The 24,879-nt window shown below is 41.2% G+C and overlaps 1 protein-coding gene across 5 annotated transcripts; it reads left to right on the forward strand.

The window, feature by feature from the left end:
• Positions 1–13,225: 13,225 nt before the first annotated feature.
• plaat1 (phospholipase A and acyltransferase 1) lies at positions 13,226–23,431 on the forward strand. 5 transcript variants are annotated; one of them, XM_080186450.1, is made up of 4 exons: positions 13,226–13,385; positions 16,230–16,368; positions 20,992–21,260; positions 23,257–23,431. In XM_080186450.1, the coding sequence occupies exons 2-4, from the start codon at positions 16,230–16,232 to the stop codon at positions 23,356–23,358; spliced, it is 510 nt and encodes a 169-aa protein (XP_080042576.1). In that variant the 5' UTR covers positions 13,226–13,385; the 3' UTR covers positions 23,359–23,431. The 5 variants fall into 5 exon arrangements, with proteins under 5 accessions (XP_080042576.1, XP_080042574.1, XP_080042573.1 ...); XM_080186448.1 differs by lacking the exon at positions 13,226–13,385 and adding an exon at positions 13,453–13,540; XM_080186447.1 differs by lacking the exon at positions 13,226–13,385 and adding an exon at positions 13,576–13,896.
• Positions 23,432–24,879: the final 1,448 nt, after the last annotated feature.

The raw sequence follows: 24,879 nt of genomic DNA on the forward strand, positions 1-24,879 counted from the left end.
AACAATAATCTCTCCCTCAATGTCAAGAAAATGAAGGAGATTGTCACCAACTTCAGGAAGCATAAAGGAAAACATGCCTCTGTCTACATCAATGGGAATAAAGTAGAAAGGATTGAGAGTTTCAAGTTTTTATGTGTCCAGATCACCAACAACCTGTCCTGGTCCCCCCATGCCAACACTGTAGCTAAGAAAGCCCACCAACCCCTTTACTTTCTCAGAAGACTAAGGAAATTTGGCATCTCAGCTATGACTCCCACCAACTTTTGTAGATGCATCAGAGAAAGCATTCTTTCTGGCTGTATCACAGCTTGGTTTGGCTCCTTCTCTCCCCAAGACTACAAGGAACTACAAAAGGTCACGAACATAGTCTAATCCACCAGGCAAACCAGCCTCCAATACATTGACTCTGTCTACACTTCCTGCTGCCTCAGCAAAGCAGCCAGCATAATTAATGACCCCAAACGCCCCGGACATTCTCTTTTCCACCTTCTTCCATCAGGAAAATGGTACAAAGGTCTGAGTTCATGTATCAACCCACTCAAGAACAGCTTCTTCCCTGCTGCTGTCAGACCTTTGAATGGACTTGGCTTGCATTAAGTTGATCTTTCTCTACACCCTAGCTATGACTATAACACTACATGCTCCACTCTCTTCTTTCCTTCTCTATTGACAGTATGCTCTGTCTGTATAGCGCGCAAGGAACAACACTTTTCACTGCCAATACATGTGACAATAATAAATCAAATCAAATCGAATTACTAACCTACAATGTTCAAGTGCTGACAAGTTTATAAATAATATTGCTAGTGTCCACTGTAAGGGCTAAGTGAAGATTTGAAAGTACAAACTCAAATATTTGACTAACATTGGTGAAACTGTGAAACTGTTTGTCAATTCTATCAGGCAACCTAATGTTATTTTGAAAGAAGCAGTGGTTGAATCAAAAAAGTACATCTCAACTGGTGTTTGAATATTAAACCTCTCCCCTCCCAGTTACACTGGTGTTTTTTATCTATTTTGTTATGGAGTAACATAGGCAGAAGTAGATTAAGAGGGAAAACTCACAATGTTAACATTAAAGAGGTATAGTACAGAGAAACTAAATGGAAGAGACTCCCTTGTAAAATAATCGAATTGACTACTGAAATAGGACAAATTATTGGAGAATAACCATAGATTAATGCCTTCAGAAAGGAAAAATCCCACATGACCACCTTTGTCTTGTTGTTTAATATGATTAATCTCACTTCCGAAACGGTTTTAACAAAAGACAATGAAATAATTCAGGAAAACTGATTGAAAAGGAATACCGTTTATTTACGAAACATAAAGCAAAGCCATAACCATGTGTGCACACTAGCTAAGTACCCTACCTAAGTTTACTGTGAAAATCCCCGAGTCACCACCGGCGCTTCTTCAAGTACACTCAGGGAAATTTTAGCTTGGCCCACGCATCTAACCAGCACATTTTTCGGACTATGGGAAAAAACTGCAGCACTCCGAGGAAACCCACACAGACATGGGGAGAACCTATAGACTCCACACAAATAGTGACCAAGCTGGGACTCAAACCCAGGCCTTTGGTGCTGTGAGGCAGTAGTGCTAATCACTGTGCCACCATGCCACCCCAAGCCTGCAGTTCAGCAGGTCCAGTCCTGGGTCTGCCTTATAAAAGCCTTAGGTAATGAATTCCAACTGGACAGGCTGTTATCAGGGTGATTCATACTAAATAAGCTCCATAGGGAGATCAATCAGTGATTCCCATTGGGCCTCATGGGGGTTATTGCAGACCATTAATTAAGTTTAAAATGGCAGGGATTCAGGGTAAATGCTGAGACTGATTTGAAAGAATTGGGTAATCACAGAATCCCTGCAGTGTAGAAATAGGCCATTGGGCCAATCGAGCTGCAGCAACAATAACCTCACCCAGGCCCTATCCCCATAACCTCACCCTGCTAATCTCACTGACATTATGTAACAATTTAGCTTGGCCAACCAATCTAACCAGCACGTCTTTGGACTGCGGAAGGAAACCGGAGCATCTGCAGGAAACCAATGGAGATACAAGGAGAATGTGCAAATCCACACAGCCAGTCAAGGTTGGAATTGAATTCAGGTTCCTGCCACTGTGAAGCTGCAGTGCTAACCACTATGTCTTCATGCCACCCTCATGAGTAAGAAAAAATGAACATGTGCATGAGAGGTGGGAAATAGTACTGTATGGGGTGCCCCAAGTCTTGGTGCTGTGACTACTGTTGTTTCTAATTTACATAACTGACGTGCAGTCAAAACTCAATGGAAAGTGGTCAAGTTTGCAATTTATTTTCCAGCGTAGGATTTGAAGTGAGAATAAACAGCTCATAAATAGCAGAATAAATTGTATAAAATCTGTAAATTATAAATTAACGGGAGCTGAAACATAGTGCAGAGAAAAGATAAGGAACTCAGGTACTTAAATAGTTGAGGAAGTTGCTGAAATCTTAGTAGATTTGATATAAAACAGGTTCAATTAACGCAGAATAGCTATCAACAAAAGCACTAAAATATTGAGCTCCATGGCCAACATATTAGAGAATAAGCTCAAGGATTAATGATCAACCTTTACCTGGTTTGGTCGGACTTCACCATGAATACACCATTGTGTCATGTTGACCAAGCAACAAAAGAGAAATTGAAGTACTGGAATCAATTCAGGGAAGTGTTGCTGTGTGATCTCCCAGTGTCAGGAATCTGAGTTAAGAAAAAACCTGGAGAAACTTGAGCAGTTAGACTTAAGTGGGAAGGGAGGGGGAGCAGGGATTAGTGATTGTGTGACATTAAGTATTAAGGAAGTGAATCTGGAATGTTACATTAAATTAAATTGCAGTATTAGATCTAAGGAATACAGATTTCAATTAATAAATGTAAATTTCACATCTTATTACAATTACAAAGTTTATTGGGTTAAGCTTTGAGACATTTTCTTCAGGGTAACATGAAAGAATATGGGAGTTATGTCAGCTATTCTGAATTCTTTCTGACAATAAGCTTAGTAACTGCCTGTTACGGGGAGTTTGGGGTAGTGGGTGTAGGGTAGGTCATTTACTGGCAAGAAAGTGTTCACACATGTAGACAATGGCAAGGGCATCTGTGCTCTCTGTGGATAGATTGTTAGACTTCAGGTCTCATAAAGAGATGTCCAGAATATTGGTTTTCCGAAGTTATACTTTAAACTGACTATTTAATTCCAAGATATATTAGAGTTGGGGGTTTGTTATATAGCTAATTAGCATTTCTACCTGGATACAAGGTCCATGTGATTCATGTTCCATAGGGATAGGCTGTCAGAATGAAAAGTCAATATAAAGCCATTAAGATATTAGGTTGTAGGTTCCTTAAGACAGCCTTGAAACTCAGATAGGTAATTCTGCAAGAATCTGAGACAGAGTCTCAGAAGTCTACAAGATTATGAGAGGCATGGACAAAGTGGATAGTCAGAAGCTTTTTCCCAGGGTGGAAGAGTCAATTACTAGGGACCATAGGTCTAAGGTGCGAGGGGCAAGGTTTAAAGGAGATGTACAAGGCAGATTTTTTACATAGATGGTAGTGGGTGTCTGGAACTCATTGCTGGGGGAGGTAATGGAAGCGGATACAGTAGTGACTTGTAAGGGGCATCTTGACAAGTACATGAATAGGATTGGAAAAGAGGGATATGGTCCCTAGAAGGGTAGGGGGTTTTAGTTAAGTTGGGCAGCATATTCAGTGCAAGTTTGGAGGGCTGAAGGGCCTGTTCCTGTGGTGTAATTTGCTTTGTTTTTTATTCTAGAGGCAGAGAGCGTGAGAGAGCAAAGAGATAAAGACAGCCAATTCTGTACCAAAGGAGTCCAATCCATGTATTGACCATACTTTATTTGAAAAAACTCCCATCATATGGCAGATACTTTCTTTCAAAGTCGAAAAGCCCACAGTTCTCCCGACTGGGAGTTTCCGCTTATGTTGTGGTGGGGCACACACACACACACACACACACACACACACACCGTCCCACCCCTCCAGTCCCCTCACTTCCACGGGATATTTAGTAGCCCAGCCAAAGATCCTTTGACTTTTTTTCTGGACCAGAAGATTTGGAGAATCCACCCCTGTCTTTTCTCACAACTCATTTAGATGAAAATCGTAGAGGTGCTTTGTAAATTGTACAACTGAATGTATTTGTCAAAATTCTCTTTGCTTTTTCAATAAACACAGTGGATTTCTTAAATCAACTTAGTTAAACAATGGCACTCAATATTAACAATCAATTTGTCAGAGAATGGCCAGGAAGCCACTGTGCTTTTTTATTACAAAGCTGGCAGATTCTGGCAGGAGGTAAGGCCTATCATTCCCTCACTGTGACTTCTCTCCCTGATTCTGTCCAGAATGCTGGTAATTTCACAACTATCACATGCCCATGGGAGTGGGGAGGGCCCTTCTGGAACTGCAAAGTGGATAATCCTGGTTGGCATGTTGAGACATGAATGACATAATGTATATGATAAAGGTAAGAAAGGGCAATATGTAAAAAGAGAAAAAGATTGAAATTGTCAGATTATTTTAAGTGGCCTTGTAAAGAGATTTAAAAAAGTTTATTTATTAGTCACATTAACACTGCAATGAAGTTACTGTGAAAATCCCCCCACTCACCACATTTCAGTGTCTGTCCAGATACACTGAGGGAGAATTTAGTATGGCCCAATCCACCTAGCCAGCACAACTTTCAGTATGTGAGAGGAAACCGGAGCACCCAAAGGAAACCCACGCACACACGTGGAGAATATGCAAACTCTGCACAGATAATGGCTTAAGCCAGGGATTGAACCCAGATCCCTGGTACTGTGAAAGCAGCAGTGCTAACCAATGTGCCACCATGCTGACCAGGTAATTGATGAGTTGCCTCGACAATGAGTTGCCTCGAATATTTTGCATCAGTCTTCACAAAAGAGGGGTTTGATGCAGACTGTGCAGCAAAGGACAAATGTGAAATATTGAATGGTATGAACATAGTGGAAGTGAAAATATTAATGGTTTAACATTTTTGAAAATGGATAAGTTACCTCGCTCAGGTGGCTGCTAAGAGGAGTAAAAGAGGAAATGGCGAAGGCTTTGACCATCATTTTCCAATCCTCTCTAGCTACGAATGTGCTGCAAGAGGTCTAGAGCACTGCTAACATTGTGGGATTGTTTAAAAAAGAAGGATGGGATAAATTGAGTAATTATAGACAAGCCTTATCTCCACAATGAGAAAATTATTGGAAGAAATTCTGAAAGTATAAATCATAACTTAGAAAGGTATAGATTTATTAAGGACAGTCAGGATGGATTTATGAAAGGAAGCTGGTGTCTGATTAACTTGACTGAATTTTATGAGGATGTTATGACAAGGAAGATCAGTAAGACTAATCACATTGTTTGATTTGTTTACATGGATTTTAGCAAGGCATTTGGTAAGGTCCCACATGACAGACTAGTCAGTAAGTTAAGAGGCCATGTGATCCAGTTTGATCTAAAATTGGCTTGCTGAGAACTAGCAGCTTATACAAATATTTAATGAAGCTTAACCAAGGAGCCATCAGGCTGGTGTAGTATGCACCCAATATGACACCTACCTCATGCGGGTTCCAGTTCAAACTCTCCCTTGAATCTGCCTCCTTGTACAATAATTTGGGAGATCACTGATATTTTGGTTGGAAGAAAGTGTATTTCACAAGGTCTTGAAGCTTTGGTACCTCTTGAAAAGTTGTTAATATTGTTTCAGATCTGTACATTTGAAAGCATTGGCATGGTGTATTAAAGTACAACTGGGCAGGCACAAATGGGAAGTGAAATAAGGATGTGCTCACTATAAAGGTACCTCCTGCCCATCATATTTCCTGCTATTAATTATGGATTGCATTCAATATATTTGCAGATTTAGCATAAGCATATTGGAAAGGATATTCAATATATTTTCTCTATGATGTAGAACATAGAACAATACAGCACAGTACAGGCCCTTCTGCCCTCAATGTTCTGCTGAACTACGTCCAAACCCAAGATCAAGCTATCCCACTCCCTTTGCCCATGCAATAACTACTTGAAAGTTCCTAAAGTGTCTGACTCCACTATCACAGCAGGCAGTGCATTCCACACTCCAACCACTCTCTGAGTAAAGAACCTACTCGGACATCCTTCCTATATCTCCCACCATGAACCTTATAGTTATGCCCCCTAGTCACGGCTACATCCACTTCTAAAAATGTGAAAATGTGCAATCAAATACTCATAGATTAAAGAAATAAAAATGTCTCAACTATTATCACCAACATTATTGCTGTTGACAAATATTTTCTCCAGCAGGTTTACCTAGTCTATCATACCAGAGAAAGCCCAATTGAACAAAAGGATATATGTGTCAATACGTTTTACTTACACTGACCAAAATAATTGTGTCGGACTATGGTTAGTTGTATTTTTTTAGTTAAGTGATCATCTATCATTAAATAGTTCACATATTTTAATTTAAAGAAATTGTGCAGGGAAATGAAATAACCAAGAAGCAAACTGCAGTTCCACAGAACAGTTTGAGGATTTTCTGCTTCCCTTGTTAATGTAGTCCCTGAATGAGGGAACTATCGTCTCACTGTATCATCTCTTGCGTAATTTATTAACAGTCAAGTGGAAACTATAGCATCAATTCTGGTATCATCTGTCCAGGGTTTGTTTTTACTCCGAAGAGCAAAAGGAAAAGAAAAGCAGTTTTACATAGACATTGTGTTATCTGTAATTGAGAAATTGTATAAATCAGTAATTTAAAAAAAATTTTCTTATTTTGCTTGATTACGCACAAATAATATTGGTAACATTAGGTTTAAGTTTAACATGACTGCGCTTGTTTTATGGGTATAAAATGAATGTGATACCCAACTTAGCAATGTAGAGGTCAATGACCAATGTGCAGGAGAATTTGGGCCAATATTAAATTGCTTGGAGCCTTTATTTAGACAACCATTATTATCGGGCTCATTTTAATGTTGGATTGAGGTGTTTGTGTTCACTTCTGAACGAGATTCAAATGTATTTCTTCCTGTCAGAGTTTTGTGCACCATGAATAGCCTCAACCTTATCTTATTGAAACATATAAGATGATTAGAGGTTTAGATAGGGTGGATAGTGATAGCCTTTTTCCTCGGATGGAGAAAGCTAGCACGAGGGGGCATAGCTTTAAATTAAGGGGGGGTAGTTATAGGACGGATGTCAGGGGTAGGTTCTTTACCCAGAGGGTGGTGAGGGATTGGAATGCCCTGCCTGCTGCGGTTGTAAATGCGCCTAGTTTGGGGGCGTTTAAGAGATCCGTGGATAGGTTTATGGACGAAAAGGGATTGGTTTAGATTAGTGGGTCATTTTTTTTTTAACTGGTCGGCGCAACATCGTGGGCCAAAGGGCCTGTTCTGCGCTGTAATGTTCTATGTTCTATGTTCTATGTTCAACCAGCGATGTATGAAAAGACTGCGAGAGGTTGCCTCGAAATTTGCATAGTTTGGCTTATTGCAGAGTTAGAAGTGACAGGCTACCTCCTCCTCTCTCCATAGAACAACAGCAGCTCCTACCAGCTCACCTCCTAACCACCTTCCCTTCCTTCTCGACTTACCTCTGGGCCTCAGCTATGGCTGGTTCAGGCCCTGACAGATGAGCAACATTGGGTACATGATTAAAATTCAGGAAAAAATAAACCAAATTGTTCTGTAAAGAAGATGTTCCATTCACGGCAATCTGATTTTTGTGTATTAGTATTTATCTGAGGAAGGGTTCAGCATGATAAATATGACAATGTTAGACTAGCAATTCAGTAATTCTTCTCCGCGTTAGGACAGTATTGTTAATAACTGCTGACAGTTCTGTTGTAGGTTCATGAAAGCCAGTGTTTTAACTGACAGATGCACATTCCAGAAACCACGAGGTTCCTACCCTAATTTTGTACAAAAGCTAATTTTTTTATAACAATAGTCACAGCTGAGAGAAAAGGGATTACATCGTGTATTGCACAAATGACTTTCATCAGCTGTGAAAGGAGTGTAGAATATGCCCTTTTGGGCACACAAAAGATGTCTTGAGTTCATAATTGTAAATATATATTTTCTACTCTTTTATGGGATGTGGGTGTTGCCTGCATTTGTTATACATCCATAAATGCCCTTGTCAAGGTGGTGGTGTGCCACCCTATTGATTCGCTACAGTCCATCTGGTGCAAGTTCACCTGCTGCTGGGAAGGAACTTGCGGGATTTGAATTCCATGATCCTGAAGGAATGGCAATATGGCTCCAAGTCAGGATAGTGGGTGACTTTGAGGAAATCTGCAGGGGGCTGATATTTCCATTTGTCTGCTGCCTTTGTCATTCTATATGGTAGAGGTCAATGGTTTGGTAGATGCTATCAAAGGAGAGTTTGTTGATTGTGTACCTTGTATGTGGCACACCCTGCTACCACTATGCATTACTGGTCATTGAATGTCATAGGGAGATAGTTAGACTCTCTTTTGCTGGATATTGCCATTGCCGGGCATTTGTGTGTACAAATATTACTTGCTACTTATCAGCCCAAGCCTGAATATTGTCCATTTGGCTTCAGTGCCTGAGGAGTTGCTACTTGACATTGCAGGAAAATGGAGAATATTTCATCACTCTCCTGACTTCTACCTTGTGGACGATGGACAGGCTTTTGGAAGTCAGGAGGTGAATTACTTGCCAAAAAATTCCCACCCACCAATCCGATCTTGTAGCCACAGTTTTTATATGGCTAGTCCAGTTCATTTCTGGTCAATGGTAATCCTGAGATACCAATAGTGGGGGATTCAAAGATGATAATACTTTCAAGAGGTAATGGTTAGGTTCTCTCTCTTGGAGATGGTAAGAAGTGTTACAACACCAGATGGAGATAGTCATTCCTTGGTTCTTGTGTGGTGTGAATGTTACTTGTCATTTATAGCCCAATCGTGAATGTTGTCCATGTTGTCTTACATGACTGTTTCAGAATCTGCGGGGTTGTGCATGGTACTGTACAACCTTCAACCATCAGTAACCATTCACACTTCTGACCTTATGATGGAGGGAAGGTCATTGATGAAGCACTTGAGGATGGTTGGACTTAGGTCATTAACCTCTGGAAACCCTGCAACAATGTCCTGTGGCTGAAATGATTAGCCACCAACAACCACTTTCCCTTATGTGAGGTATAACTGTAACCATTGTAGAGTTTTTCCCGACTCTCATTGACTTCAGTTTAGCTGATGCTCCTTGATCCCACACTCAGTCAGATGCTGACTTAATGTCAAGGCCAATCACTCTCAACTCCATATATGAAATAAAATGATCTCTGTAGAAAATTAAGCAAATCTCTAAGTTCATATTAGAATGTTATATCACATTTCTGGCAATCTACTAACAGATATTCCTGCTTTAATTTTTCTGATATAAAGAAATTAAAGCAATTTATTCTGGATGCTGGAATTGAAAACAAAAACAGAAATGTTAGAAAATCTCAACAGGTCTGGCCACACCAGTGGAGAGAGAATGGAGCTAAGGTTTTGAGTCTGGATGACTGTTCTTCAGAGATCTAGTATAAAGAATTACTAGGTCAGTTAGTCCTACTGCAGCTTTGAAGTTGATCTGACAGGATATTATGTGGAAGTCAGTCTCTAGACGAATGGAAAATTTGAAGAGTCATAACTGATTGTCCTTGTGGGTCTCTTTGTAGCTACCTCAAAAACCAAGAGGACATTTGGAGTATACTGCTTTTTAATAGCCTAGCATGCATGGTTGGAGATCACCAGAAGCGGGGAGGGAGAAATCATTTGAATAATATACATTAGTTATGCTGCTTTGCTCAGGGAGATTTGGCAATATTAATCTGTACTGTTAATAGAAGTGATATCTCATGGGAGCATTAAAATGATTAGATTTTTAAAAAACTCTATACAAATTGAATGTTTTGTGATAGGAAATGTAGGGTTAAAATAATTAAAAAGGAAAGAATAAAGTTCCGAAGAAAAGGTGTGTAGACGTTTTTAATATTTTGAGAAAAATTCTCCCATCTGCGACTAAGGATTACGTCCCAAAGTGGGGCAGGAATATGGAGTGGTTTCCCACTGTGGAGGCTGGTGGGAAATCACATCATAACTTCTGGCCCCAACCTCATTAATTTTGCACCCAGGGGATTTGCGCTATATCCCCATGATGGGGAGGGCATGATGGCAGGGGTCCTGTCATTATTGTTACAAGAGAGGCGGTGCTCGACAGACTGGAGGGACTGATTGTGGACAAGTCCCCAGGACCGGATGGAATGCATCCAAGGGTTCTGAAAGAAATGGCGGAGGTGATAGTGGATGCCTTGGTGGTTATTTTCCAGACGTTGCTGGATTCTGGGGAAATGCCGGAAGATTGGAAAACGGCTAATGTTACGCCGTTGTTTAAGAAGGGTGCCAGGCAAAAGGCAGGGAATTATAGGCCGGTTAGTTTAACGTCTGTTGTAGGTAAAATGTTAGAATCCGTCATCAAGGAGGAAATAGCAAGGCATCTTGAGGAGAATTGCTTGATAGAGCAGACGCAGCACGGTTTCGTTAAGGGGAAGTCGTGTCTGACAAATTTATTGGAGTTCTATGAGGATGTGTCTAGGGCGGTGGATAGAGGAGAGCCGGTGGATGTGGTCTTTCTTGATTTTCAGAAGGCGTTTGACAAGGTACCTCACAAGAGGTTATTGCAGAAGGTAAGGGGGCATGGAGTTGGGGGTAGGGTGTTAGCGTGGATAGAGGATTGGCTGTCAAATAGGAGGCAGAGAGTGGGGGTCAATGGGTGCTATTCGGATTGGCGGTTGGTGACTAGTGGAGTGCCCCAGGGGTCGGTGCTGGGGCCTCAGCTATTTACCATTTATATAGATGATCTGGAGGAGGGAACCGAGTGTATGGTGTCGAAATTTGCTGATGACACCAAGATTGGTGGAATGGCAAATTGCGCGGAGGGTGTGGAGAGTCTGCAGAAAGATCTAGATAGGCTGGGCGAATGGGCCAGGAACTGGCAAATGGAATTTAATGTTGGCAAGTGCGAGGTGGTCCACTTTGGTAGGAATAATGGTAGGAAGGACTATTACTTACATGGCGAAAAACTGCAACAGGCAATGGTGCATAGGGACCTCGGGGTCCTTGTGCATGAGTCGCAAAAACCCAGCCTGCAGGTGCAGCAGGTGGTCAGGAAGGCTAATGGGATGCTGGCCTTCATAGCGAGGGGGATTGAATATAAAAGTAGGGAGGTCTTGCTGCAGCTGTATAGGGCACTGGTGAGGCCGCAGCTGGAGTACTGTGTGCAGTTTTGGTCGCCGCACTTACGCAAGGATATTTTGGTCTTGGAGAGAGTGCAGAGGAGGTTTACTAGGCTGATGCCGGAGTTGAGGGGGTTGAGCTATGAGGAGAGACTGAATAAACTAGGCTTGTACTCGTTAGAGTTTAGAAGAATGAGGGGAGATCTCATTGAGACATATAAGATGATGAATGGGATGGATAGGATAGAGGTGGAGAGACTCTTCCCGCTCAGAAAGGACAGTAGGACTAGAGGGCACAGCCTCAAGATAAAGGGGGGGGGGCGGTTTAGAACGGAGTTGAGGAGGAACTTCTTCACTCAAAGGGTGGTGAATCTCTGGAATTCTCTGCCCGTTGAAGTGGCAGAAGCTGCCTCGCTAAATATTTTTAAGACGCGGGTTGATGGGTTTTTGATAAGAGAGGGGATTAAGGGTTATGGGGAGAAAGCGGGAAAGTGGAACTGAGCAGCGACAGATCAGCCATGATCTTATTGAATGGCGGGGCAGGCTTGAAGGGCTAGATGGCCTACTCCTGCTCCTATTTCTTATGTTCTTATGTCCTTATGCCTGGTGCCATATTGAAAAGGTGCCCATCATCACTGACCAGCTGTTGAAGAAAGAGAGCGGACCTCCTGTAAATGAAGATGGATGTCCAGGAATGCACTGAGGTTGAAAGATGGACATTTTTGATGATAAGCAAACTGGAAGATCCACCTGTAGATGCCCCACCACCCACTGCTGTGGTGTTAGGGGGTCCAGGGTCGCTTGCAGGCTTCATTCCAAACTCTGGATTCAGCCCCAGGCATTGTTCAAGTGAGTACTAACTAATGCATGCCTCGTTGTTCCAAATTTGGCATGGTTTCCCACTGGAATCATGAAGAATCGGGTGTAGGGGCAAGATTCTGGATGGACCGTCCATTAGTGGAATGCAAATCAGTTTCACACTGGCGTCCAGTGGGTTTCCAGATTTGCCATGGCGAGCAGAAGATCCGTGGTAAATTCCCGCAGACGTGAAATCAGTTTTTGGATTCCTGCTGAATTCTCCTGCCTGCCTGTTCACTATTGAACTTGCTGGCAGGGCCATGGGAGAACTCTGACCTTTGTGGCTGTTTCAGGTGTTGATAGTTATTACCAATTCTGAATTTGCATCAACCCTAACGTTGGTTTACTTCAGTGTGTGAAGTGAAAAATGAAAAACTGAAGGCAAATCCAAGAAGCTAGGTGGTTTATTTCCCACCAAGAGGGTGGTTTAGATTGGCCAATAAATTCATCCCAAACTGGTTACTGAGAGAACAGAAATGCGCACTTATTTGGAAAAGGATGCAATGGCCTAGTGATATTATTACTGGACTATTAATTCAGAAACTCAGCTAATGTTCTGGGGACCTGAGTTTGAATCCTGCCACGGCAGAGGGTGGAACTTGAATTCAACAAAAATCATCTGGAATTATGAATCTACTGATGACCACAAAACCATTGTCGATTTTTAGAAAATCCCATCTGGTTCACTTTAGGGAAGGAAATCTGCCGTCCTTACCCCGTCTGGCCTACCTGTGACACCTCAAAGCCACAGCAATGCAGTTGACTTTCAACTGTCCCCTTCAAGGGCAATTAGAGATGGACAATATAATGCTGGCCAGCCAGCCATGCCCATGACCCATAAAAAAAACTAAAAATGATTCTTCACTCTTGCTGAAGGCTTGCAGTCACACAGCAGATCTCCCACCTGACACTGAACTTACATGTGGACAGAATTAGAAAACTCCAGACTCAGCGTTTATGTTGGTGAATGAATTGAATTCCAGAAAGTGACACAGTTCGGTGGGCGGGACCACTTCTCACGCGTTCATTTCAGATTACCATCACAATATTGGGAGCGGTAAACCTCAGCGCAGACAGCAATGTCAGTGGTGTAATCCTTAACCTGATCTGCATACAAGTTGCAGGCAGCTTTAAAACTTCAGGAATAGTATTGCATTTACAATAACAGCAGCCTATAGCAGGACGAACACTAAACAGCTGTGTGGGATGTTTAGATCACAACAGTAAGTCGCTGCTTTATTCAGCTTATCTTTCTGCAGCAGCCAAATCGGCAAATGCAGCCAGCTTTTTTACCACGTGGAACTAAATCTGGTGCTATTTTCAAACCAGTGGACGTTCTGACAACCAACCGTGGAATGAATGACGCCTCGGTCATTGGGTTGAGTATTTATAACTTGTTTTGATGCAAGTACCATTCGTCAGCCCTGCACCTCAGTTGATTTATTTGGACTATTAATAATTATGATTCCGAGTTTAATTGGGAGGAATCCTTTGTGTGTGTGTGTGTGTGTGTGTATGTTTTAAATGAAATGTCATCTTCTCTCAGGCAGAAGACTTGAGAAACCGTTTGATACCACACTAAGCTGGTGGGAGAGAGAAGCTATTACAGGCGTGTGGAATTAGAAAGTGCTGGTACTGGCAATACTTAGTATTAAGTTACAAAATCAGTGTAAAAATCCTTATTTGTTATGAAACAAGTTGAACAGAAGTCACCGAGATTCATAGCATTTGCGTGTGAGATTTTCACGTTTTTTATTGTGTTAAGTGATTTAAATAGTTTGATTGCTTTACATATTTAGAGGATATAATGTGTGGCAACAAATTAGGATGCTTAACTCTTAAGTCTTAGAAATCCACTCTGTACAATATAACCGATTAAATGTGATAATTCATCATAAATGATTTGGAGATGCAGAGGGGTTAATATCAAAATTTGCAAATTGCATCAAATTAAAACAGTAAAAAGTCTCACAACACCAGGTTAAAGTTCAGCACATTTATTTGGAATCGCGATCTTTCCGAGTGCTGCGCCTTCATCAGGTGAGTCACACACCTGATGAAGGAGCACTGCTCCAAAATCTCATGATTCCAAATAAATCTTTGGACTTTAAACTTTTAAGTTGAGAGGCTCCTTACTGAGCCCACCCCAGTCCAATGCCGGTATCTCCACATCAAATTAAGGAACACAGTAAAGCGTGAGGAAGAGTGTGAAGGACTTGAGGAAGATGTAGTCAGGTGATTGAGTAGACAAATGCAGCACTGTGTAACATGGGTCGCTTCTTGGCCTTTTGGATAAGATCAAACCCGAGATGGGGTGTGCAATGACTTTTTGCATCAGCTTGGATCTTATATGTCTCTTTTGTAGGGACCATGAATTGGATTCAATTTGAATTGTTTTTTGGAACAAGGAAGGAGATGGATATAGGGCTTGTGCTTTGTAATTTTAAAAATGGAATATTTTTCAAAGTTGTGCAAAATGGTCAAGTTTGCATAATGTTATTATAGACAAACAAGGTATCTATCTCCCAAGGTGGCCAGTCACATTTTTTGTACGCATGGAGTTTGTGATTTCATATAGTTAGATATGTTACTAATCATTTCCTATTATAAAAAATGTGTTTCTGATTATCAAAAGGTTGAATAATGTTTTATCATATTTCAACCAACAATAAATTGTATGGTGGAAAAGAGGAGGAAAAAGAACGACATGCTGTGGTTGTAAACAGGGAATCTCTGCTCTTTGTTAATTACACAAATGTTGTATAAAACGCTGGCCTCAGTAATGGTGACCATGTAACTGCTAGATTGTCATTTTTAAAAAAATTTAATTCCCTTCCTTGTCTGGCCTGTATGTGATGTCAAAGCCACAGATCTGTGGTCAACTTTTAATTCTCCTCCGAAATAAGTTAGCAGAGCCATAAACAGAAAATGCTGGAGAAACTCAGCAGGTCGTGTGGCATCTGTGGAGAGAGAATGGAGCTAATGTTTTGAGTCTAAATGATATTTCAAAGCTGAAAATAGGTCATCCAGATTCGAAACGTTGGCCCAGTTCTCGCTCCAAAAATGCTGTCAGACCTGCTGAGTTTCTCGGGCATTTCCTGTTTTTGTTTCAGATTCTAGCATCTGCAGTATTTTGTCTTTAACTTAGCAGAGAATTCTGTTGACAAGGAGGTGGTTTATCTTCTCGAGCAATTAGGGATGAACAGTGAATACTGGCTGTAGCCAGTGATGCCCAAATCTCATGAATTGATTAAAAAAAATTCCGAAGTGGCTTCTAACAGTGGAACAAAAGTTGATACCCAAATTATACAATAAAATATACACTATTTAATTATCCATCTGTCAGCTACCCAGTGTAGAACTTAACTGGATCAATAACCACATTAGGCATTAACGCTCCTCAAAGCAAAGCCCATAAACACAACAGTGAGGAATTCCTGTTCTGTTCTGATTCCCTGAAGATTTACTAGATAGATACTTCATTATTTAGCTCTCAGTCAATGAATGACTTTCGAGATTAGCCAGTGCCGAGCTCTTTCTGTAGGTATGTATTTTTAGAATTATCAACATAAAGCTCTCTATCTCCATTTGTATTTAGCTTTCTCCCTCTGCTATTTTTAATCAGACGATGATGCAAATACTCAGCAAGGCAGCCAGTCTCTGGGCAGAGGATAGAAGAATTAACGGTTCAGGTATTTAGTTCTAACTGAAACCCCATCCCTGAACCATGAACTGTAAAGGGTGGGATTTTCCAGAAGCACTCACCTCAAAACGGGAAAATCCTCCCCAAGGTCAACTGACCTTTGTGTGGTCCGCTGATTCCCATTGTGGGTGGGATGAGAAAATTCCCTCTTTGTTCTCTTAAGAGATGGGAATGATCTGCTAAGTGTTTGATTTTCTGTGGTTCCAGATTTTCAGCATCAGTTTTTTGGTTAGTTTGTCAGTTTTGTATGTTTGTACAAAGTGACCCAATACTTTCTCACTGGGAATTACAATCAATTTGAATATTTTGATCAATTATGCGGAGGAAGTTTTCAAAATGCTTTAATGCATGTTTTCCATTTCAGATGGCTTCTAATGACCACATTAGTGTGGAACACTCTGGGGAACCCCACCCTGGGGACTTAATAGAAATATTTCGACCTGCATATCAGCATTGGGCTCTTTACCTGGGAGATGGCTACGTTATAAATGTGGCACCTTTAGGTAAGATAAATGAAGAAGAGAAAAGAATTAGTGCTGCACAAACTTCATCTCTGCTTTAAATTTTCAAAGCTTATAACTAATTTTGAGTAAAAATGTCCCTTAAATCTCTGCCATGTTGATTGTTAAATATTCAATGTCAATCCTAATAAATAAAGACACTCGATCGAGGCACCAATCCGATCCCATTCCCACCCACTCTTGCGTCTAACCTCTGTTTAATCCTTTGTTTTAGTTTCTTGCCAGTGGCACATCCAAAACGCAGGACCAGTTAGCTTATTAGATTTGTGTTCAATGTGTCACCAAAGACACACAGACTGTATTCACACATACCGCACACGTGCTGTCTTATCTCAAGCTGATTGATATCAGCGGCTGCCGCTGTCCCTTGGTTCGGGGGCAAGGTCAACTCGGGGTCCTGAGGTAATGCCATGGGTTTCCATGTGACTGAACAGGTCACTTCTCTCTCCTCGAATCTTTGAGCACATGGGGCAGGATGTTCAATGAGGTAGAGTGCAGGCTTTTTTCCTTCTCTGCCACCGCTCTGCCTTGTCATTAAGATTCTGTGATTCAAAGTGTGATGCTGTTTGATGGACAAGTGGTTCCCATTTTGACCAATTGGTATGAAGTTTCTCGCCGTCATTGATGTCAATACTGACATGTTTCATGGAGAGATTCAGTGTTTTTGAAGTGCTTTCTTTGTCGCCCCGGTATGCTGGCCATTTGAGAGTTGAAAAAAACAGACCTGGCAGAGAGATGCTTTGCAACCTTCCAGACACAATTTCTATTCCATCGAAGTTGATTTTGCAGAGTATTGCCTGAATGCTTGTGGATTTGGTTTCAAGGACAACTAGCATTTGTTTGATGGCCATCCCATTGAATACAGTGGATGTGCTGGAAGCATCGCTGATGAAAATTCCTAGCACCTGTCATGCCCAGTAACAGCATGTCATATTCATAACTTCAAACATGGAATGTGCTCATATGGAAGCTTTATTTAAAATGGACATTGATGAATTGTTAAGACTGCTGTCAAGGGGTCTGTTGACCTTTGCTTATTCAACTCAAACAATCAAGCTTTCAGAAAGTTTGGATTGAATCACTATTTGTGGAATGCAAATACCAAGACAAATGTTATCTGTGGGCTTTGTATCAGCCATTGTTCAATTTTTACCCGAAGTACAGAATCAGTGGACTTATTGGGGGAACAATCTTATTTGGTCATCCTGCCGGTGTACACAGTATACTAGGAAATGGTAGGGCACTTGCGCAATGGCGTCCTGAGAGCTCAGCAACCAGCTTCTTGGTGAGATTAGTCCACTCCCTCCCCCTGCTGGCAAGACTTGCATTGTGGCCCGAGGCTTCAATAGGGTCACTCTCCAAGCTTCCTCCTGCCCCTGATCTCCTCCTGTCAGCCTGAAAATTGAGGCTGGGAGGGAAATGATCTAGTGGACAATAATTGGCTGCTGAAAGGCCTCAGTTGAAGTTAAAAAACAAAAAGTGCTCACTGGCAGAACTGATGAAAGAAGACCCTGCATCACACCAGCTCATTGATATAAAGATGCCACAAAAAGATAGCAAAGAGTTCAATACCGCTGATGCAATCATGCTTATTTTTAAGTTCATTAGTGTCACAAGTAGGCTTAGGCTTGTATTAACACTGCAGTGAAGTTACTGTGAAAATCCCTGAGTCGCCAAACTCCGGTGCCTATTCGGGTACACTGAGGGAGCATTTAGAACATAGAACATAGAATATTACAGTGCAGAACAGGCCCTTCGGCCCACGATGTTGCGCCGACCAACTAAGAGAAAAGCAATGACCCTCTAACCTAAACCAATCCCTTTCCATCCATAAACCTATCCACGGACCTCTTAAACGCCCCCAAACTAGGCGCATCTACAACTGCAGCAGGCAGGGCATTCCATTCCCCCACCACCCTCTGGGTAAAGAACCTACCTCTGACATCCGTCCTATAACTACCCCCGTTAATTTAAAGCTATGTACCCTCGTGCTAGCTTTCTCCATCCGAGGAAATAGGCTATCACTGTCCACCCTATCTATACCTCTAATCATCTTGTATGTTTCAATAAGGTCTCCCCTTAGCCACCTTCTTTCCAACGAAAACAACCCCAAATCCCTCAGTCTCTCCTCATAGGACCTTCCCTCCATACCAGGCAACATCCTGGTAAACCTCCTCTGCACCCTCTCCAGTGCCTCCACATCCTCCCTATAATGTGGGGACCAGAACTGCACACAATACTCCAAGTGCGGCCCACCAGAGTTTTGTACAGTTGCAACATGACGTTGCGGCTCCTAAATTCAATCCCCCTACCAATAAACGCCAAGACGCCGTATGCCTTCCTAACAACCTTATCGACTTGATTTCCAACTTTCAGGGATCTATGCACATATACACCTAGATCCCTCTGTTCGTCAACACTATTCAGAGTCCTACCGTTAGCCCTATACTCTACACATCTGTTATTCCTGCCAAAGTGAATTACCTCACACTTTTCCGCATTAAACTCCATCCGCCACCTCTCGGCCCAGCTCTGCAATTTGTCCAAGTCTCTCTGTAAACTATGATACCCCTCTTCACTATCTACCACTCCTCCGACTTTGGTGTCATCAGCAAATTTACTAATCCATCTTTCTATACCCTCATCCAGATCATTTATAAAAATTACAAACAGCAGTGGGGCACACCACTTGTAACCGAACTCCATGACGAATACTTACCATCAACCACCACCCTCTGTCTTCTATCAGCTAGCCAATTCCTGATCCAATTAACTAAATCACCCTCAATCCCATACATCTGCATTTTCTGCAGAAGCCTTCCATGGTGAACCTTATCAAACACCTTACTAAAGTCCATATATACCATGTCAACTGCCTTACCCCCATCCACTTCTTTGGTCACTTTTTCAAAGAACTCAGTAAGGTTAGTAAGGCACGACCTACCATTCACAAAACCATGCTGACTATCTCCAATCAATTCATTACTCTCTAAATAACTATAAATCCTATGCCTAATAATTTTTTCTAATACTTTGCCCACAACAGAAGTAAGACTCACCGGTCTATAATTCCCGGGGAAGTCTCTATTCCCCTTCTTAAACAATGGGACAACATTCGCTATCCTCCAGTCTTCTGGCACTATACCTGTGACCAACGACGACCTGAAGATCAGAGCCAGAGGCTCTGCAATCGCCTCTCTTGCCTCCCAGAGAATCCTAGGGTAAATCCCGTCCGGCCCAGGGGACTTATCTATTTTCAAACCCTCAAGAATATCTAGCACATCCTCCTTATCTAATGCAATACTATCCAGTTTACAACCCTGTAACCCGGTGTTCTCCACAACTACATTTATGTCTCCCTGCGTGAATACCGAAGAGAAATATTTGTTCAGTGCCTCTCCAATCTCTTCCGGTTCCACACATAACTTCCCACTGCTGTCTCTGACTGGCCCTAATCTTGCCCTAACCAATCTTCTATTCTTAACATATCTAAAGAAAGCCTTAGGATTCTCCTTAATCCTATCAGCCAAAGTCTTCTCGTGTCCTCTTTTAGCTCTTCTTAACTCCCTCCAACTCCCTTCTGGCTAATCTATAGCTTTCCAGTGCACTACCTGAGCCCTCAAGCCTCATCCTGACATAAGCCTGCTTTTTCCTTTTAACCAGCGAATCAACTTTTTTAGTGCACCATGGTTCCCTCGCTCGACATTTCCTCCTTGCCTGACAGGGACATACTTATCAAGGACTCGCAGTAGCTGCTCCTTGAATAAACTCCACATTTCGGATGTTCCAAGCCCCTGTAGTTTCCTAGCCCAACCTATGCTCCCTAATTCCCTCCTAATAGCCTCATAATTACCCTTACCCCAGCTATAACTACTGCCCCGTGGTTCATGCCTATCCCTTTCCATCACTAAGGTGAACGTAACCGAATTGTGGTCACTATCACCAAAATGTTCACCAACTTCCAAGTCTAACACCTGGTTTGGCTCGTTTCCCAGCACCAAATCCAATATAGCCTCACCTCTAGTTGGCCTATCTACATTCTGAGTCAAGAAACCTTCCTGCACGCTTTGTGTAAAAACTGACCCCTCTAACGAGCTAGAGCTATAGCTATTCCATTCAATATTAGTAAAGTTAAAGTCTCCCATAACAATTACCCTATTACTTTCACTCCTGTCCATGCCAATTCATCTAACCAGATGGCCAATTCATCTAACCAGCATGTCTTTCAGACTGTGGGAGGAAACCGGAGCACCCGGAGGAAACCCACGCAAACACAGGGAGAATGTGCAGACTCCACACAGACAGTGACCCAAGATGGGAATTGAACTTGGGTCCCTGATGCTGTGAGGCAGCAGTGCCCACTGTAGAAGCTGATAATTATACAGACAAAAGATAAGTATTTAAAGCAGATCAATAGCTGTGTTGACATTGGAAGCATTTATATTGCTATAGTAAATTATAATTAAAGTGTGGCTATTCTTTTAACAGACATAATTTAATATTTGCAATTTGTTAAAAATGATTTGATTACTGGCGATCTGAGACAATGGCAGTGTTCTTGAATCACCTCTCTTCCTAAACCTTATTTTTATTTTCATCCAACAGAGGAAGGGCCACCTGCTTCATTCACTAGCGCAAAGTCAGTTTTCAGCAGGAAAGCAAAGGCAAAAATGCAACTACTGAAAGACGTTGTTGGTCAGGACACTTTCAAAATAAATAACAAATATGATGGTAACCACACACCTCTGCCAGTGGATGAAATTGTTAAGCGGGCAGAGTTTCTGATCGGTCAGGAAGTGTCCTATGATTTGCTCGGAAATAACTGTGAGCATTTTGTCACCTTGCTTCGCTATGGTGAGGGTGTCTCTGATCAGGTACGTGGCTTGCCTCAAAATTCTAGTGCGTGATTATTTTGCACAATGTAACATATGCACTTCAGATAAGAAGACACATGGAAGCTGCGGGGTCTCAAATGGATGCAAAACTCACCACAGATTTGGATTTCCCCTCAGTGATGTTCCTTACTCTCCTACCTTCAGAGAAACGTAAGACCTTGAGACCATAAGATATAGGAGCAGAATCATGCCATTCTATCCATCGAGTCTGCTGCGCTATTCAATCATGTTTGATATGATTCTCATCCCCATTCTCCTGCCTTCTCCCCGTAACCCTTGATCTCCTATTGATCAATAACACCGTTAGATAATTATATTGATACAATAGTGTTGAGTATCACAATGAAAAGTGTATATGAACAAAATACTTCTCAATTGACACAGAAATTACACCAGCAAGCATTTTGCAAAATGACACCTATCAATTTCTACGAAAAATGCTGGAAAATCTCAGCACAAGTGGCAACATCTATGGAGAGAGATTGAAATTCCAACATCTGCAGTAATTTGCTTTTACCTATCAATTTTTAATTAGCTTTGAAGTAATCAACAGATTTTTAATCATATTATTTTGAAACATTTCTTTTCAATCAGAATTATCTGTGGGGTTAAAGTATTAATCACAAGTAAGGCTTATATTAACATTGCAATGAAGTTACTGTGGAATTCCCCTAGTCGCCCCATATGTGGCACCTGTTCAGGTCAATGCACTTAACTAGCACATCTTTCAGAATGTGGGAGGAAACTGGAGCACCCAGAGGAAACCCACGCAGACACGGGGAGAATGTGCAAATGCCACACAGACAGTAACCCAAGCCGGGAATTGAACCCAGGGCTCTAACAGGTGCTATGCTTACTGATTTTTTTTTGTTTCCAAGCATAATATTTACTGATTATCCAATCATCAATTAAGCAATGGGTTGGTTACAGTCATCCCCATGAAATCATATATCACAAAGAGACATTGATCTGATCTTTACACTCTCCAGTGCATATTTAGGCGGGGAGGAGAGTGAAATAAAAGGAATGTACTTCCTGAAGTGTTGCCACATGCCCTGACCGACCAAAATCCCACTACTGATGATTTAAATGGCCAGCTGCCTCTATAAAATGCATGGTGAATAGTGCCCTGCCCCCATTTCTGCCCGAATGAAAATGTGCCAATCTCGGGGGGGTGCAGAGCTTTTTATTTTTTGGCCACTTCTTCCAATTTTTGCCATGACAGAGAGGCTTTCTGTCATTGTGAAAATCTGGGTCTAAGTATTATTTGGCAAGCTCAATTTTTTTTTAAGATTTACAAAAATTATGATTGACTCATCATTTTAAGAAATCTTTCAAAGGGATTCAAACATGATCAACTGCCAGTACAAACATGTTGGGTGGAATTATCCTGTCCCACCCGCCATAGGAATCACAGGGGGCGGGACACTGACCATGCAGTGACCTCGGGCGGGATTTTCCGGTATTGGGGCAAACATAGCCGCAAAATCCCACCCTTTCTGACTTGGCAATTTTCATATTAACCAACATATCATCTAATCAAAAGGGCCCCACAGCTACCAAGATAAAAGAAAATTACCGCGGATGCTGGAATCTGAAACAGAAACAGAAAATCTCAGCAGGTGTGACAGGATCAGTGGAGAGAGGACAGAGCTAACCTTTCATGACTGGATCATTCAGACTCAAAACATTGGCTCTGTTCTCTCTCGATGTGGAGAAGATGGCGTTGGACTGGGGTAAACATAATAAGAAGTCCCACAACACCAGGTTAAAGTCCAACCAGTTTATTTGATAGTAAACACACAAGCTTTCAGAAACGCTATTCCTTCATCAGGTGTGTGAAAAGTTGTGAGACTTCTTACTTTGTTCTGTCTCGACAGATGCTGTCAGACCTGCTGAGATTTTCCAGCATTTGCTGATTTTGCCCCACACCAGTTGTATTAACTTTTTGTTAAATATCCTTTTGTTTCCTCAGGCAAGCAGAGCTATCAGTGCCATTTCCTTCGTAACAGCTGCAGCCAGTGCCTTTTCAATGATTGGACTATTTCATAATAGATCAAGGCAAAGGAATTATTGAAGGACGTTCAGGAAGAGGAAAGTAATTGTATATGAAAACTGAGACAAATTTAAAATAAATGAACAAAAATGTGGTTTGAAGTCCTTTGTTATTATTTAACCCATTTTTAAATTTTATATTCAATCATTTTGAGCCAAATTGTTCATTTATTTTTCCAAAAAAAGTAGATATAGGCAATTTTAAATTATCTTAAATTCAGATAACATTGAATATTGTCTATGTTAAATTAATATATTCCTTCTAAACATTTTTCAGGAATGTATTTAAGTATACACATTTTAGCTAATACTTTCATACATGTTACTTATGGAATAATGGTAAAATGCAAGTTATTAGCTTGTTTATATTCAATTACAAGTGCAAGATTTATGTGTAGCTAGCAAGCCAGGCTGATATGAAACATCCAGATATCAAATGTACTTGTTTCTAAGAGCTGTCTGTAATGGAGTTTGCTTTGTGGGATACTTTCCCCATGTTCCACTAAAGGCAAAAATGGAATACAGGCAAATTTATGCAAAAAGATCAAAGGAACAGAAACTAATTGATTTATTTTACAGACAAACAAAATAGGACAATAACCAGTAAGTCACAAAATAAAACTAAAATATAATTTTGGCACTGACCCAAGCCCATTATAAAATTCCTATGTAATGGCATCTTTTGCTAAGCAACTTCATTATAATTTGCATAACCTTAATAAATATAAACTAACAATTAGCACAAGTGTCATGCAGGGATAGCTAGCGAAGGGACACAGACAGATCAGGATCAATAGAGAGACAGAAGCAGACAGGAATTGATAGGGATGGAGTAATATAGGAATGCAGAAATTGAGATGAGATAGAGGCAAACATAGATAGTTGGAGAAAAAGAGATCGACGAGTGAAAAAAGGGAAATAGTTGATTGAAGAAGAATAACTAGAAATATTCAAACTATTATTGAGAGAGAGGGAGGCAGATTAGTAAGGATGGAATTATCCAGTCCTGCCTGCCATAGGAATTATATTGGGTGGGACAGGACCATGCAAAGGTTTATTGACCCTGGGTGGGACTTTCTGGTCTTGGAGCGAGCGAGGCCAGAAAATTCTGCCCTTAGAGTCTCTCCCTTTGTAAGAGACAGAGATCTGGAATTTCCTTGGAGATGTTCTCATTCTATTGCAATAACATAGTGTGTAACAGAGGTTTCTGCCAATTTACAGTGTTGGAAGGGGCAGAAGAGCTCTGAGGAAATTGCTGGCCCAAAAATTAAAATGGACAAAAATCAAGAATAACATCAAAAATGCTGAGAAGTGTTCAAGGTTAAAAACAATACCCAAAAGTTTGCTAGGTTGAGAGGAAATTATCAAAGTTCAGTAATTCTTTATAAGTTTTGATTATGTTTCTTGGACAACATCATGTGCAGCTCTTACAATCGAGAAAATACATTGCTAACAAGGTACCAAGACTTGGTTGATGCTTGATGGGAAATATTAAAGTAGTTAATAAATTTGAACATGTAATTGTAAATGGCAGATTGAACAT

The sequence above is a fragment of the Carcharhinus amblyrhynchos genome, chromosome 3 (genome assembly GCF_965287045.1).
Source record: "Carcharhinus amblyrhynchos chromosome 3, sCarAmb.v2.hapA, whole genome shotgun sequence".
Taxonomy (NCBI): Eukaryota; Metazoa; Chordata; class Chondrichthyes; order Carcharhiniformes; family Carcharhinidae; genus Carcharhinus; species Carcharhinus amblyrhynchos.